Source organism: Sinocyclocheilus rhinocerous, unplaced genomic scaffold, assembly GCF_001515625.1.
Source record: "Sinocyclocheilus rhinocerous isolate Xijiao unplaced genomic scaffold, SAMN03320098_v1.1 scaffold3777, whole genome shotgun sequence".
NCBI lineage: Eukaryota > Metazoa > Chordata > Actinopteri > Cypriniformes > Cyprinidae > Sinocyclocheilus > Sinocyclocheilus rhinocerous.
In genome coordinates, this window is record NW_015661951.1 from 221,803 (window position 1) to 235,341 (window position 13,539).

The following is a 13,539-nucleotide window of genomic DNA, read 5'->3' on the forward strand; positions in this document are numbered from 1 at the left end:
ACTAGAATTTAATCTAATTGAAGTTAAATGATTTTATTTGCAAACGTTGCACTAAACAAAATATAATTTTGGTTAAAAAATGTACATTCTTACCTCAAAATGAGTTTTTTCTTCTTGATAAATTCTGCACTCATATAAGGCTGTGTGAGGAAGAGTGAAAACTGAACGGATCCTAGGACTCCGAGCTTACAGCTCTGCCCGTGTTACCAGCCTTACTCCAGGTGCTGCTTCTGACGCCGCTGACCCACCGAGCGCTTATCTGTCACGTGTCCGGTGAAGACTCTGTCTCTGACCGAGGCTCTGTGTGCTGCTGCGGATCATTCAGGCCTTTATGTAGGACGTTTTGTTCACATCCAAATGGGTTTTGTGTTACACTGGCCCAAGGAACTGCAGATTGTTAACATGCAAATGACAGTGTGATGCTGTGAATGCAACAGTGAGCCGTTCACTCACTCATTCAGAGAAAGACAATGGCTCCGTGTGGAAGTCTCCGCAGAGCTACGGTACGCCTAAGTATTTTGTGCACATTTCGACTAACTGTAAGAGATCTAAAACATGAAAACAGTCATTCCTGTACTGCCTGATAAGCTAAGTATATTCATATAGATTTCATGACTATATCCATATACAATTCATACATTATATAATAATTAGAGATGAATTTGAAGCCCCACTGATGAGGAATCTGTCAGTATTGAGAGCGTGCTGTAATAGTCCTCTTGAGGTTTAGCGCCATCATGTGGGTCTTCATTATCTCTGCACTGCTTTTCACTTGTTATTCTGACAGCTAAATACTCACATGCGTTAATGGTAATAAACCCAGAAGCCAGTTGTTGATACCCATTTATGATATTTATGAACATCATCACCAAGATGTTAAAAATCCTGATCCATACAAGACAACCAAAAGATAATAATAGCCAAAAGTTTGTTCAAAAGATTGTTTTTGTAAGAAGTCTCTTCTGCTCGGCAAGACTGCATTAATTTGATCATAAATGCAGTAAAATAGTAATATTGTGAAATATTATTACATTTAGTCATTTAGCAGATGCTTTTATCGAAATGAGGACAATAGAAGCAATCAAAACCAACAAAAGAGCAATGATCTTAAGTGCTGTGACAAGTCTCAGTTAGCTTAACACAGCACACGCAGCAAGGGCTTTATAATAAATAAAAAGAAAACAAGAAGATAGAATAGAAAAAGAACAGAGCATGCTATAGTGTCAGAGGCTCTAGTAGCTGGGAGATGTGTTTGAGCTGATTCTTGAAGCTGGCTGAGGACTGGCTAGGCTGGGGGAAGGAACCAGGAGCAGTCTTTATGATCCAGATAAAGACGTACGGGGCAGGAACACACGCAGCACAGGGGATAGATGTTAAAGGGCTACTCAGCCCAGAATGAAAATGTCTTCCAAACCCCTAACATAAAGATCATTTGGATGAAAGCCGGGAGGCTTTGACTTGAGTCAAGTTTGGGGGTAAGTTAAAAACAAAACTGAAATTGATCAAAACTGACAGTAAAGACAAGTGTAATGTTACTAAATATTTCTAATAAATGCTGTTGTTTTGAACTTTCTATTCATCTATGAATCCTGAAAAATAACATGTGCCACCGTTTCCACAAAAACATGAAGCAGCAAAATTGTTTTATGCACTGAACAAATTTGATAGCATAATAAAATGAATGCTAAGTGTAACTTATATAATAAATATGTGTTAAAAGTATTACTTAGTCGTAAAACATTAACAGTGCGCTTATGGGCAATACAATTGTGTGTTTATTGTCATACTTTTCTAATCGCATAAGACAAACAACATGTTTTATATTAATGAGAGCATCCTGGTGCAGTGTGGGAGGATTTACTCATTTCATCATGAATTAATCAAAAATCATCTAAAGTAATTTACACAGTGAGAGTATTTGTATATGTGTGTCAGTAGGTTAGAGTCTTGGACAGCCCTTCTGAGCATAAGAGACAGCTTTACTGGGTTATGAGCGGTTTGGACTTAAAAGCAAAGCTTGTATGCTTTCTGGTGATCTCTGTAAGTATGTGTTTCAGGAGAACGAGCTAACGATCGGCTCGATGATATGAGGTGGAGCAGCCAGGCTTGCGCATGCGCAGTAGCGTCTGAGGGTATTTAAATATGGGCTGAAGATTGCTGCAGCTCAACACAAGCAGTTCTTCTCATCAGTGTGAGAGTTACACGACAACCCGTCACGATGAGCTGGGCCATCAGCACTCTGGCCGTCGGGATGGTCACTCTTCTGCTCATTCAGAGGAAGTTTTACCCCTACTTTTGGGACGACTTGATGTACTACGCGAGAGTTCGGCGCGTGGGGAGCGCGATGATGGCGAGGATGAAGCGCGGAGTTGTCACATATCTCCAGTGCTTTGAGCTCCAAGCCAGAAACATCCCAGAGAAACCCTTCATAGTGTTCGAAGAGCAGACCCTCACTTACAGGGCCGTGGATGCGCGGAGTAACAGATTCGCAAACGTGTTGAAGTCGCACTGCGGTCTGAAACACGGCGATGTCGTGGCGCTGCTGATGAACAACGAGGCGGACTTCATCTGCGTCTGGCTCGGACTCTGTAAACTGGGCTGCGAGGTCGCGTTCCTCAACTTCAACATCAAATCTCAGTCGCTGCGGCACTGTCTGCACAGCTGTGGAGCTAAAGCGCTCGTCGTCGGCTCAGGTAAGCTACGCTACGCGCAGGTATAGTAGCTCGCGAGCTCTGAACACGTACAGAGGTGCATGTGGCGACACGTTACACATCTGCAGTCTACATATGAAGTGTAGGAGAGATTGCCCTCAGTCTCTGCAGCTTCTCTTCAAGCTAAACATGGAGTGAGTGTGTGTGAGAGTGTGTGTGAGAGTGAGTGTGTGTGAGAGTGAGTGTGTGTGAGAGTGAGTGTGTGTGAGAGTGAGTGTGTGTGAGAGTGAGTGTGTGTGAGAGTGAGTGTGTGTGAGAGTGAGTGTGTGTGAGAGTGAGTGTGTGTGAGAGTGAGTGTGTGTGAGAGTGAGTGTGTGTGAGAGTGAGTGTGTGTGAGAGTGAGTGTGTGTGAGAGTGAGTGTGTGTGAGAGTGAGTGTGTGTGAGAGTGAGTGTGTGTGAGAGTGAGTGTGTGTGAGAGTGAGTGTGTGTGAGAGTGAGTGTGTGTGAGAGTGAGTGTGTGTGAGAGTGAGTGTGTGTGAGAGTGAGTGTGTGTGAGAGTGAGTGTGTGTGAGAGTGAGTGTGTGTGAGAGTGAGTGTGTGTGAGAGTGAGTGTGTGTGAGAGTGAGTGTGTGTGAGAGTGAGTGTGTGTGAGAGTGAGTGTGTGTGAGAGTGAGTGTGTGTGAGAGTGAGTGTGTGTGAGAGTGAGTGTGTGTGAGAGTGAGTGTGTGTGAGAGTGAGTGTGTGTGAGAGTGAGTGTGTGTGAGAGTGAGTGTGTGTGAGAGTGAGTGTGTGTGAGAGTGAGTGTGTGTGAGAGTGAGTGTGTGTGAGAGTGAGTGTGTGTGAGAGTGAGTGTGTGTGAGAGTGAGTGTGTGTGAGAGTGAGTGTGTGTGAGAGTGAGTGTGTGTGAGAGTGAGTGTGTGTGAGAGTGAGTGTGTGTGAGAGTGAGTGTGTGTGAGAGTGAGTGTGTGTGAGAGTGAGTGTGTGTGAGAGTGAGTGTGTGTGAGAGTGAGTGTGTGTGAGAGTGAGTGTGTGTGAGAGTGAGTGTGTGTGAGAGTGAGTGTGTGTGAGAGTGAGTGTGTGTGAGAGTGAGTGTGTGTGAGAGTGAGTGTGTGTGAGAGTGAGTGTGTGTGAGAGTGAGTGTGTGTGAGAGTGAGTGTGTGTGAGAGTGAGTGTGTGTGAGAGTGAGTGTGTGTGAGAGTGAGTGTGTGTGAGAGTGAGTGTGTGTGAGAGTGAGTGTGTGTGAGAGTGAGTGTGTGTGAGAGTGAGTGTGTGTGAGAGTGAGTGTGTGTGAGAGTGAGTGTGTGTGAGAGTGAGTGTGTGTGAGAGTGAGTGTGTGTGAGAGTGAGTGTGTGTGAGAGTGAGTGTGTGTGAGAGTGAGTGTGTGTGAGAGTGAGTGTGTGTGAGAGTGAGTGTGTGTGAGAGTGAGTGTGTGTGAGAGTGAGTGTGTGTGAGAGTGAGTGTGTGTGAGAGTGAGTGTGTGTGAGAGTGAGTGTGTGTGAGAGTGAGTGTGTGTGAGAGTGAGTGTGTGTGAGAGTGAGTGTGTGTGAGAGTGAGTGTGTGTGAGAGTGAGTGTGTGTGAGAGTGAGTGTGTGTGAGAGTGAGTGTGTGTGAGAGTGAGTGTGTGTGAGAGTGAGTGTGTGTGAGAGTGAGTGTGTGTGAGAGTGAGTGTGTGTGAGAGTGAGTGTGTGTGAGAGTGAGTGTGTGTGAGAGTGAGTGTGTGTGAGAGTGAGTGTGTGTGAGAGTGAGTGTGTGTGAGAGTGAGTGTGTGTGAGAGTGAGTGTGTGTGAGAGTGAGTGTGTGTGAGAGTGAGTGTGTGTGAGAGTGAGTGTGTGTGAGAGTGAGTGTGTGTGAGAGTGAGTGTGTGTGAGAGTGAGTGTGTGTGAGAGTGAGTGTGTGTGAGAGTGAGTGTGTGTGAGAGTGAGTGTGTGTGAGAGTGAGTGTGTGTGAGAGTGAGTGTGTGTGAGAGTGAGTGTGTGTGAGAGTGAGTGTGTGTGAGAGTGAGTGTGTGTGAGAGTGAGTGTGTGTGAGAGTGAGTGTGTGTGAGAGTGAGTGTGTGTGAGAGTGAGTGTGTGTGAGAGTGAGTGTGTGTGAGAGTGAGTGTGTGTGAGAGTGAGTGTGTGTGAGAGTGAGTGTGTGTGAGAGTGAGTGTGTGTGAGAGTGAGTGTGTGTGAGAGTGAGTGTGTGTGAGAGTGAGTGTGTGTGAGAGTGAGTGTGTGTGAGAGTGAGTGTGTGTGAGAGTGAGTGTGTGTGAGAGTGAGTGTGTGTGAGAGTGAGTGTGTGTGAGAGTGAGTGTGTGTGAGAGTGAGTGTGTGTGAGAGTGAGTGTGTGTGAGAGTGAGTGTGTGTGAGAGTGAGTGTGTGTGAGAGTGAGTGTGTGTGAGAGTGAGTGTGTGTGAGAGTGAGTGTGTGTGAGAGTGAGTGTGTGTGAGAGTGAGTGTGTGTGAGAGTGAGTGTGTGTGAGAGTGAGTGTGTGTGAGAGTGAGTGTGTGTGAGAGTGAGTGTGTGTGAGAGTGAGTGTGTGTGAGAGTGAGTGTGTGTGAGAGTGAGTGTGTGTGAGAGTGAGTGTGTGTGAGAGTGAGTGTGTGTGAGAGTGAGTGTGTGTGAGAGTGAGTGTGTGTGAGAGTGAGTGTGTGTGAGAGTGAGTGTGTGTGAGAGTGAGTGTGTGTGAGAGTGAGTGTGTGTGAGAGTGAGTGTGTGTGAGAGTGAGTGTGTGTGAGAGTGAGTGTGTGTGAGAGTGAGTGTGTGTGAGAGTGAGTGTGTGTGAGAGTGAGTGTGTGTGAGAGTGAGTGTGTGTGAGTGAGTGAGTGTGTGTGAGTGTGTGTGTGTGTGTGTGAGTGAGTGTGTGTGAGAGTGTGAGTGAGTGTGTGTGAGAGTGAGTGAGTGAGTGTGTGTGTGAGTGAGAGTGTGTGTGTGAGAGTGAGTGAGTGAGAGTGTGTGTGTGAGTGAGTGAGTGGTGAAGCACAGAATGCCTTTACACACTTTGTCACTGTCCTTCACGTGTAAAGATATTACGTGATTATGTATGTTTTGGTTGCTTATACTGCCCTTGCTGTTTATTGCATGCTTTGAAAACTCAGTTTACCAACAACTTTTACACGCAACAAATTCCGTCACGAGAAACGTTTCACTGCTGATGTGACAAACTGAGCACTGTTACAAATCAAAATAAAAACTGAACTTTCTCTTTTTGAATTTGACAGTTTCAAGAGAGATTTGATGTTTGAAGGCTGGTCTGAATTACAAAAGTTATGAATTCACAGACCCAGTTATGACCCCGAACATTCCATCAAGTCTATAGGATATACATGTGTGTGTGTGTGTGTGTTTATATATTTAATCACACATACACACTAATTAGTAAGCTTGAGTCAAAACATTCACAAGGACTGCTGAGTTCAGTGGATAAACCGTCTTTGGAAGCTGAATTTTCTTCAGTTCTGTCACAGGATACTGCATGGGTAACAGGCACATCCTCAATGATTAATTCAGGTTAAAATGTGAATTTATCATAGTTAACGTTTGATTATTTAATTTGTGAGAATATGAGTGCTAGATTGGCAAGTTTGCCTGCAGCAATCAACATGCTTTAATAAGAGCTTCTTAAATGGCAACAAATCAGATCAGAATGTTCTGTATAGTTATGTTAAGTTCTTTTAATATATTACCATATTGACATCATTTACTTTCAAACATACAGTTGTGCTCATAAGTTTACACACCCCTTGCAGAATATGCAAAATGTTCATAATTTTAACAAAATAAGAGGGATCGTGAAAATTGCATGTTATTTTTTTATTTAGTACTGTTTTGAAGAAGCTATTTCACATAATGGATGTTTATATATACTCCACAAGCCAACGTAATAACTGAATTTATAAAAATGACCCCAATCAAAAGTTTACATACTCTTGAATATTAATACTGTGTCATTTCCTGGATGATCCATCACTGTTTTTATGTTTTGTGATAGTTGTTCATGAGTCCTTTGTTGGTCCTGAGCAGTTCAACTGCCTGCTGTTCTTCAGAGAAATCCTCCAGCTTCTGCTCATTCTCAGGTTTTCCAGCATCTTCTGCAGATCTGAACTTTTTCCAGCAGTGACTGCATGATTTTGAGATCCATCTTTTCAAACTGAGGACAACTGAGAGACTCATACATAACTACTGCAAAAGGTGAAAACATGTTCTGATGCTCAAGAAGGCCACACAATGCATTAAGAGCCGGGGGTGTAAACTTTTGAACAGGATGATGATGATGTGTCAATTTTTCTTATTTTGTTTAAAGATCATATTTTTTCATTTAGTGCTGCACTTCAGAAGCTACATAAAACATATTTTTCCCAGAAGACAAAATAAGGACAATTTACCCTGATCACCCAATTCAAAAAGGCTCTTAATGCTCTGTGTGGCCTTCTGGAGCATCAGAACATGTTTTGATCTTTTGTGATAGCCGTGTATGAGTCCCTCGATCGTCCTCCGAGTGAAAAGATGGATCTCAAAATCATGCAGTCACTGCTGAAAAGGGTTCAGATCTGCAGAAGATGCTGGAAAACCGAAGAATGTGTAGGAGCTGGGGGATTTTTAACTGTTCAGGACCAGCAACTATCCAACCTGAACCAACATGATCAACCATCACAAAACATAAAAACAGTGATGGATCATCCAGGAAACAACACAGTATTAATATTCAAGAGTATGTAAACTTTTGATTGGGGTCATTTTTATAAATTCAGTTGTTATTTTGGCTTGTGGAGTATATATAAACATCCGTTATGTGAAATAGCTTCTTCAGGACAGTACTAAATAAAAAAAATAACATGCAATTTTCACGATCCCTCTTATTTTGTTAAAATTATGAACATTTAGCATATTCTGCAAGGGGTGTGTAAACTTATGAGCACAACTGTATCCCATCTATAGTCATGCTGTTTGTTCATCTGAAAGGAAAAGCGTTTGACTCCTGTTTGTAGACTTGATCAGGTGTGTGGAAGAGGTGCTGCTGGCGCTGACGGACGCTGGGCTTGAGGTTTGGGTGGCAGCAGAGAGCTCCTCACACCAGAGCGTCGGGACGCTGCTGGACAAGCTGGAGTCAGCCTCTCCAGAGAAGCCCGAGACTGACGGCCCTCAGCCCAACCTCATGAACAACTTCCTGTTTATCTTCACCTCTGGCACCACAGGTACAGCACAGCAGCTTCATCATCTCGTAGAGCAGACGCTGGGGTGATGACCTTAGGACCGGAGGGGTTACTCTAGCAGCTGTTAAACTAACGGTCAATGCTGGGGATGATGCTTGCATGATTGCACCTTTGTAGCAGTTGTGTATGAGTTCCTCTTTTGTAAGGAGCTGGTCATATCTCACACTCTACAGGACTCTGGATGTAGCAGGAACTCATGCACAGCTATCACGAAACATGCAGTCATTATCAAATGAACGAAAGGAATGAGAACAGAAATCAAGGAAAACACTTCAGTAAACGAATGCCTGAACATTGTGTGTAATATTGGAAAAGCACACTTAAAAAAAGCTGATGCAGTTATTAGTTTGATCAAATGTCAATTATTTGTTCACATGCTGCATTTAAAGGTCTTATTAAAGATTTCACTACTTTAATTATTAATTTATTTATTTATTTATTAAAGGTTTCACTACTTTATATGAAAAGTGTTTCACTGAGTAGTCATATTAGTTCTCCGGTGTGCTTTTGGCCCTTGTTTACATACACATCAGCATCATCTCCAGCCTGTTAGTAATACAGTTTTTATCTGTCAGTGCAGTGTTGTGTATGTCGTATTTTGTATTGTGTTGTACATTGCATCTTCACACGTTGTCTCCTATATGTCTATTCTATTGTGAGTCGTTCTGAGCTGTAGCTCTTCATGTGACCTCTAACTGTTACAGCTTCAGCTCTTCATCGTGCAGCAGGCCGTTCTGTTGTTTATTTCTTCGTTCCTCAGGGCTGCCGAAGGCTGCTCGGATCAGTCACATCAAAGCGGTGATGTGCATGGCCTTCCTGCGCTTGTGTGGCGCTCGAGTCTGTGACCGAGTCTATCTGACGCTGCCGCTCTATCACATGTCTGCGTCACTGCTCTGCATCGGCGGCTGCATCGAGCTCGGTACGATCAGCCCAACACAATGATATCACAGTCACCACTGCACTGCTGCAACACAATGACTTGTTTTACTGCACTGTAAATACTGTAAGACAGGTGTTTACACACATGAACATCTCTTGCGAGTCCTGCTGTTATCCAGGGAAGAGTCTGGCTGAATGTAATCCTGATGTTGGATTTCAGGGGCGACCTGTGTTTTGAAGAGGAAGTTCTCTGCCAGCCAGTTTTGGAAGGACTGTGTGAAGTATGAGATTACTGTGTTTCAGTATATTGGAGAACTCTGTCGATATCTGGTCAATCAACCAAAGGTACTAAACGTTGTACTACATGCTGAAATATGTACTCTATTATTATTATTATTATTATTATTCTTTTTCTAGTTTACATTGTTTCATCAAAGATAAGATTTCATTGTGTTTGTGTTGCGTTGATGTTGATGAAATTGTTTAAGATGTTGCTGTTAATGTTTGGCTTATTTTCATACCACTTCCTTTCTACAGACTGCAGAGGAAGTGGCTCATAAAGTTCGCCTCGCCGCAGGAAGTGGTCTCCGAGCCGACGTTTGGAAGGAGTTTCTCAGGCGTTTTGGAAAAATCCAAATTCGTGAAGCTTATGGTTTAACGGAGGCCAGTATTGGCTTCGTTAATTACACCGATGAAATTGGACCGATTGGGCGAGCCAGTTATTTTAATAAGGTCTGTTTTATTTGATTTGAGGGTTTTTAACGCAACTGTTTAATAAAATGAAGAGTTTGATAAATGTGTAAAAAATGAGGTTCAAAGAGGAATTGCAGTTCATTCAGAAATGCGAAATGTACTTTGAGATGTGGATCTGTTTTATTTCAGCTCAATTTGCCGTTTGAGTTTTTAAAATGTGATCCACACACGTATGAGCCCATACGCACAGACACGGGACACTGCATTAAAGTGAGTAAAGGTGAGATCATCATCATATCTGCTTTCATATACATTCGTTTTTAAGAGCAGACGACTGACCATGCTAGCTAGAATACTGCTGTGTGACTCTGAGATGGACACCGGATCACTTTATTAGGAGTGATGTTACCTTTCTGTAAATGATAACTCTGTGAGGGAGCTTGCTTTTTGTCATGTTTATGCAGGTTTGGAAAAGTAGTTCTTTTGCATATGAGGAGAAGTGGTGAAAATGAACTGAAATAGATGTGAAATGTTTGAGCTGTGTTTTGAGTGAGTAATGATGTCCTCAGCCCAGACTGCTGTGGTTTCAGGGCAAGCAGGGTTACTGGTGGCTCCAGTGATGTTCACCAACCCTTTCCTGGGATACGCAGGCGATAAAGCCATGTCTGAGAGGAAGCTGCTGAGGGACGTCTTTAAGAGCGGAGATGTGTACTTCAACACTGGAGACCTGATGCTTCAGGACCACAGAGACTTTGTCTACTTCAAAGACAGGATTGGAGACACATTCAGGTCTTTATTTCATGTAAATGTGCTGGTATTGTGGGGAATCTTTGCATTCGACCGCATTGCAGCTTGAAGCTCTGAGAGCAGGAGCGCGTTTCCAAAGTCATAATGACATAATAATGCTTTGATAGGTTTCTGTGTGAAAAGGTTCAGTTCAGGGCTCTGGCAGAGGGTCTGGCCAAGACTAACTTGGTGGGACCTCTAAAGAATTTGCCCAAAAGCTCAACCTACACGCAGTTAAATCACAGATGCGGAGCACCTTTGGGAATTTCCTGTCTGAGCAGAGTGGTCTTACATCACCTGAACTTTTGACACACACACACACACACACACTCTGTGTAGCCTTTACAGTTACGTTGATTCTTCAGAAGACCCAAATGAGAAATGTCATGATAAGAGCAGCAGTGTAGTGCAGAAAAGAAGCCAGGTCTAGCAGGCTCCTGCGTTTATGAGCTGCTTTGTAAAGCTGCTGCTGGTCTCGACAGCTCCAGTGGAGGTTTGTCACCGCTGAGGACCAGAGAGAGTTTTGTGCAGCACCGTAAAGGAGCGTCCAGGTGCTGCTTGTTCACTGACTGTACACCGTCAATGCACTTGATGAGAGCGGCTGCAGGAAGCCAGAGGAGTGACGCTTGGCCCGTTTCTTCTCACAGCACTCTCAGAACAAAGAGTCATAAAGTAATTCCTCATTGTGTGCATAAAAAAATAAAACACCCCTGTACAGGAAGGGACACAGTGAGTCAATACGAGTTCTCACAATACAGATGAATTGTGTTTTCCTTCTCTTAGCCTCCGTCTATAGCTGTATGTGAGCAACCACTATTTCTCCTCCGCGCTCCAGGCATTCAGTAATCACTCCACTCCTCGCTCCACTGAGCAGAAACGAGACGAGAAATAATTACACAACACTAGAAGAATAGACGTGGTTTACTGGAACACTACTATTAGCCCAAGTCTATCTTAAATGACTGTTTAACTCCCTTGTCTGTGCAGTGTTTCTCTGCTATGGGTTGTAGTTACTTCAGAAGGAATATGTTGTAGCTTTTCTGTTTTTAAGCTGATAAATCATAGGGCAGCGTTGACAATAATTGTCTGCACTTCCTGAACGTTCTGTGCGAGCTGGTCTGTTGTGTGCAATGAGGCAGCACATTAGTTTAGAGCGGAGATTATAACAACATGTACAATACACTGTTTAAAACATGAATTCACTCAATCAATATCGCGTATCCACATGCTACAAACAAACCTGCCTGAGATATAACCTCCCGCACTCGTTCATCACTGTCATTTAAACCTTTCCCGTCTCTCTGATCCGAGTGATCCATATGGCTGTCAAGCTAGCTAATGATGTTTAACGTGTGAGTTCTTGATAAAATGCAGTTATATTATGGGCTGTTGGCATTAATTGTGCTCGTGATGGAGCGGTAGTGGAGCGACTTTCCAAAAATCCCCTCCTCGCTCAGTCAGGAATCACGCCGCTCTGCTTTACAGACCTGGAGCAAGAGCATTCTTTATTTGTCTGTTGGAAATCATTTCTCTGATGTTGACTCACCTAAGCATGTGAAACTCTAGCACACTTCTTATTGGTCCATTTGCTACGAGTGTAGTTTTCACATCCGAGGAAAGGTGAAATGATCTTGTCTGGCTCTCTGTGATGTTATTTGCACACTGACCTGGTTAGGACCGCGGCGCCATGTCACTGATCATGCTGTTCTGCTGGTCTGCAGGTGGAAAGGAGAAAACGTGTCCACCACAGAGGTGTCTGAAGTGCTGGGCTGTCTGGACCTCCTGCTGGATGTCAGTGTGTACGGTGTCACTGTGCCAGGTGCTTTAGTCTCAGGCTGTGTCTAATAACTGCTGGAGTAATGATTTACTGTAGTCTGTTTAAATGTTGCTTTGCTGTCTGTTTTTTAATCATGTTTTTAAATTGATTATTAACTAAACCGTTCCAAATCTAAAGAAGCATCAAATAGATTTCATAAGTTTCGTATAAGAAGTGGAGCACTGGGTCTGGTGTGAGTGAATGCTGGTGTTTGCAGGATACGAGGGTCGAGCAGGAATGGCTGCTGTTGTGCTGAAGGACGGTCATGGATTGGATGGAGAGAGGCTCTACAGTCATCTGCTCCACACTCTTCCTCCGTACGCATGGCCCTGCTTTCTGAGAGTGCAGGTACTTTTGCTGGCCTGTGTGGTTTGATCATTATATTTTCTCAAGTTGATATGTCAGGCCAGACACACAAGTTTCTCAAAAAGTTTTGAAAGTGTATTTACATGAGTCTTCTGTGATCAGAAAATGTTTCGGACCCTGTTTCCACCTGTTTTTAGCGTTATGTATCCTAACACCTGCTGACCGTAGCTGACAGACCTGCTGTGAGCACCGCGGTTATTAATCAGCGGTATATGCTTTTGCTAAAGCCGCCAGTCTACATTATTTCAACTCACTTTGATGTTTAACAATTTCTTACAACAAAATTTACAAAGTTCCTGGTGAAAAATTACAGTACCCATGATTCTGCAAAAACAGTCCCCCAATCAGAGAATCGAAACAAGCAAATTGTGCTAAAAGTCCCATGACGCGCTCTCAATGACGTGATGGTCAGTCTCCCTACGCTATCAAAATGTAAAATATGTTTTAGATGTTTCTGTCATTTTTAATTTGATTATTCACAGTGTTTCATGGAATTGTAGTTCTTTCCCTCACCATAGTCTGCAAGTACACAGATTTGTACCTTTCATCTCTTTTCTGATTTTATTTTATTTTTTTCAAAAAATTTTTTGCTACAAATCTGAGTCTGTAGTGTTGTGATTGAGCTTGCAGCTGGTTGGTTTGGTTCATTATTTATAGCTCTTTAACAAAGACTCCCTATGGGAAAAATTAATGGGAACAATACTTGGGGAAGCAAGTCCGCTGGAAAGTGGGCAGGCGCTGTTGCACACAATAAAAGCATTTGAAACAACAACACAAATCACCTTTGATGCCCAGTGCTGGTAATGTGATTATCATGGGCTCAATCCGAAGCAAAGGTGACTGAAGGAAATGCCGAGATGTCATTAATTCTGATCGTATAACACTGTTCACATTACTGACTGATCAAGATCTGTGTTTTAAGAACAGAATAGAGCAGCTCTGAATGTACTGATCATGCTCCTGTGCTTTCTGATAAAACCGCACCGTGTGTGTGAGTGAGTGAGTGAGAGAGAGTGAGAGTGTGCGAGAGTGAGTGTGCAAGAGTGTGAGAGTGAGTGTGTGTGTGAGAGTGTGTGTGAGAGTGAGTGTGTGTGTGAGAGTGAGTGTGTGTGTGAGAGTGAGTGTGTGTGTGAGAGTGAGTGTGTGAGTGAGTGTG

The 13,539-nt window shown here is 43.3% G+C and overlaps 1 protein-coding gene across 1 annotated transcript in view; it reads left to right on the forward strand.

Moving 5' to 3' along the window:
* The first annotated feature begins 2,002 nt into the window (after positions 1-2,002).
* LOC107726979 (long-chain fatty acid transport protein 6) overlaps positions 2,003-13,539 on the forward strand; it is a 20,130-nt gene continuing 8,593 nt past the window's right edge. The window contains exons 1-9 of the mRNA XM_016536693.1: positions 2,003-2,693; positions 7,619-7,825; positions 8,604-8,762; positions 8,943-9,067; positions 9,260-9,454; positions 9,605-9,695; positions 10,006-10,204; positions 11,923-12,020; positions 12,235-12,365. Coding sequence (XP_016392179.1) covers positions 2,219-2,693; positions 7,619-7,825; positions 8,604-8,762; positions 8,943-9,067; positions 9,260-9,454; positions 9,605-9,695; positions 10,006-10,204; positions 11,923-12,020; positions 12,235-12,365 — 1,680 coding nt within the window. The 5' untranslated portion in view covers positions 2,003-2,218. The remainder of the gene's footprint in view (positions 2,694-7,618; positions 7,826-8,603; positions 8,763-8,942; positions 9,068-9,259; positions 9,455-9,604; positions 9,696-10,005; positions 10,205-11,922; positions 12,021-12,234; positions 12,366-13,539) is intronic.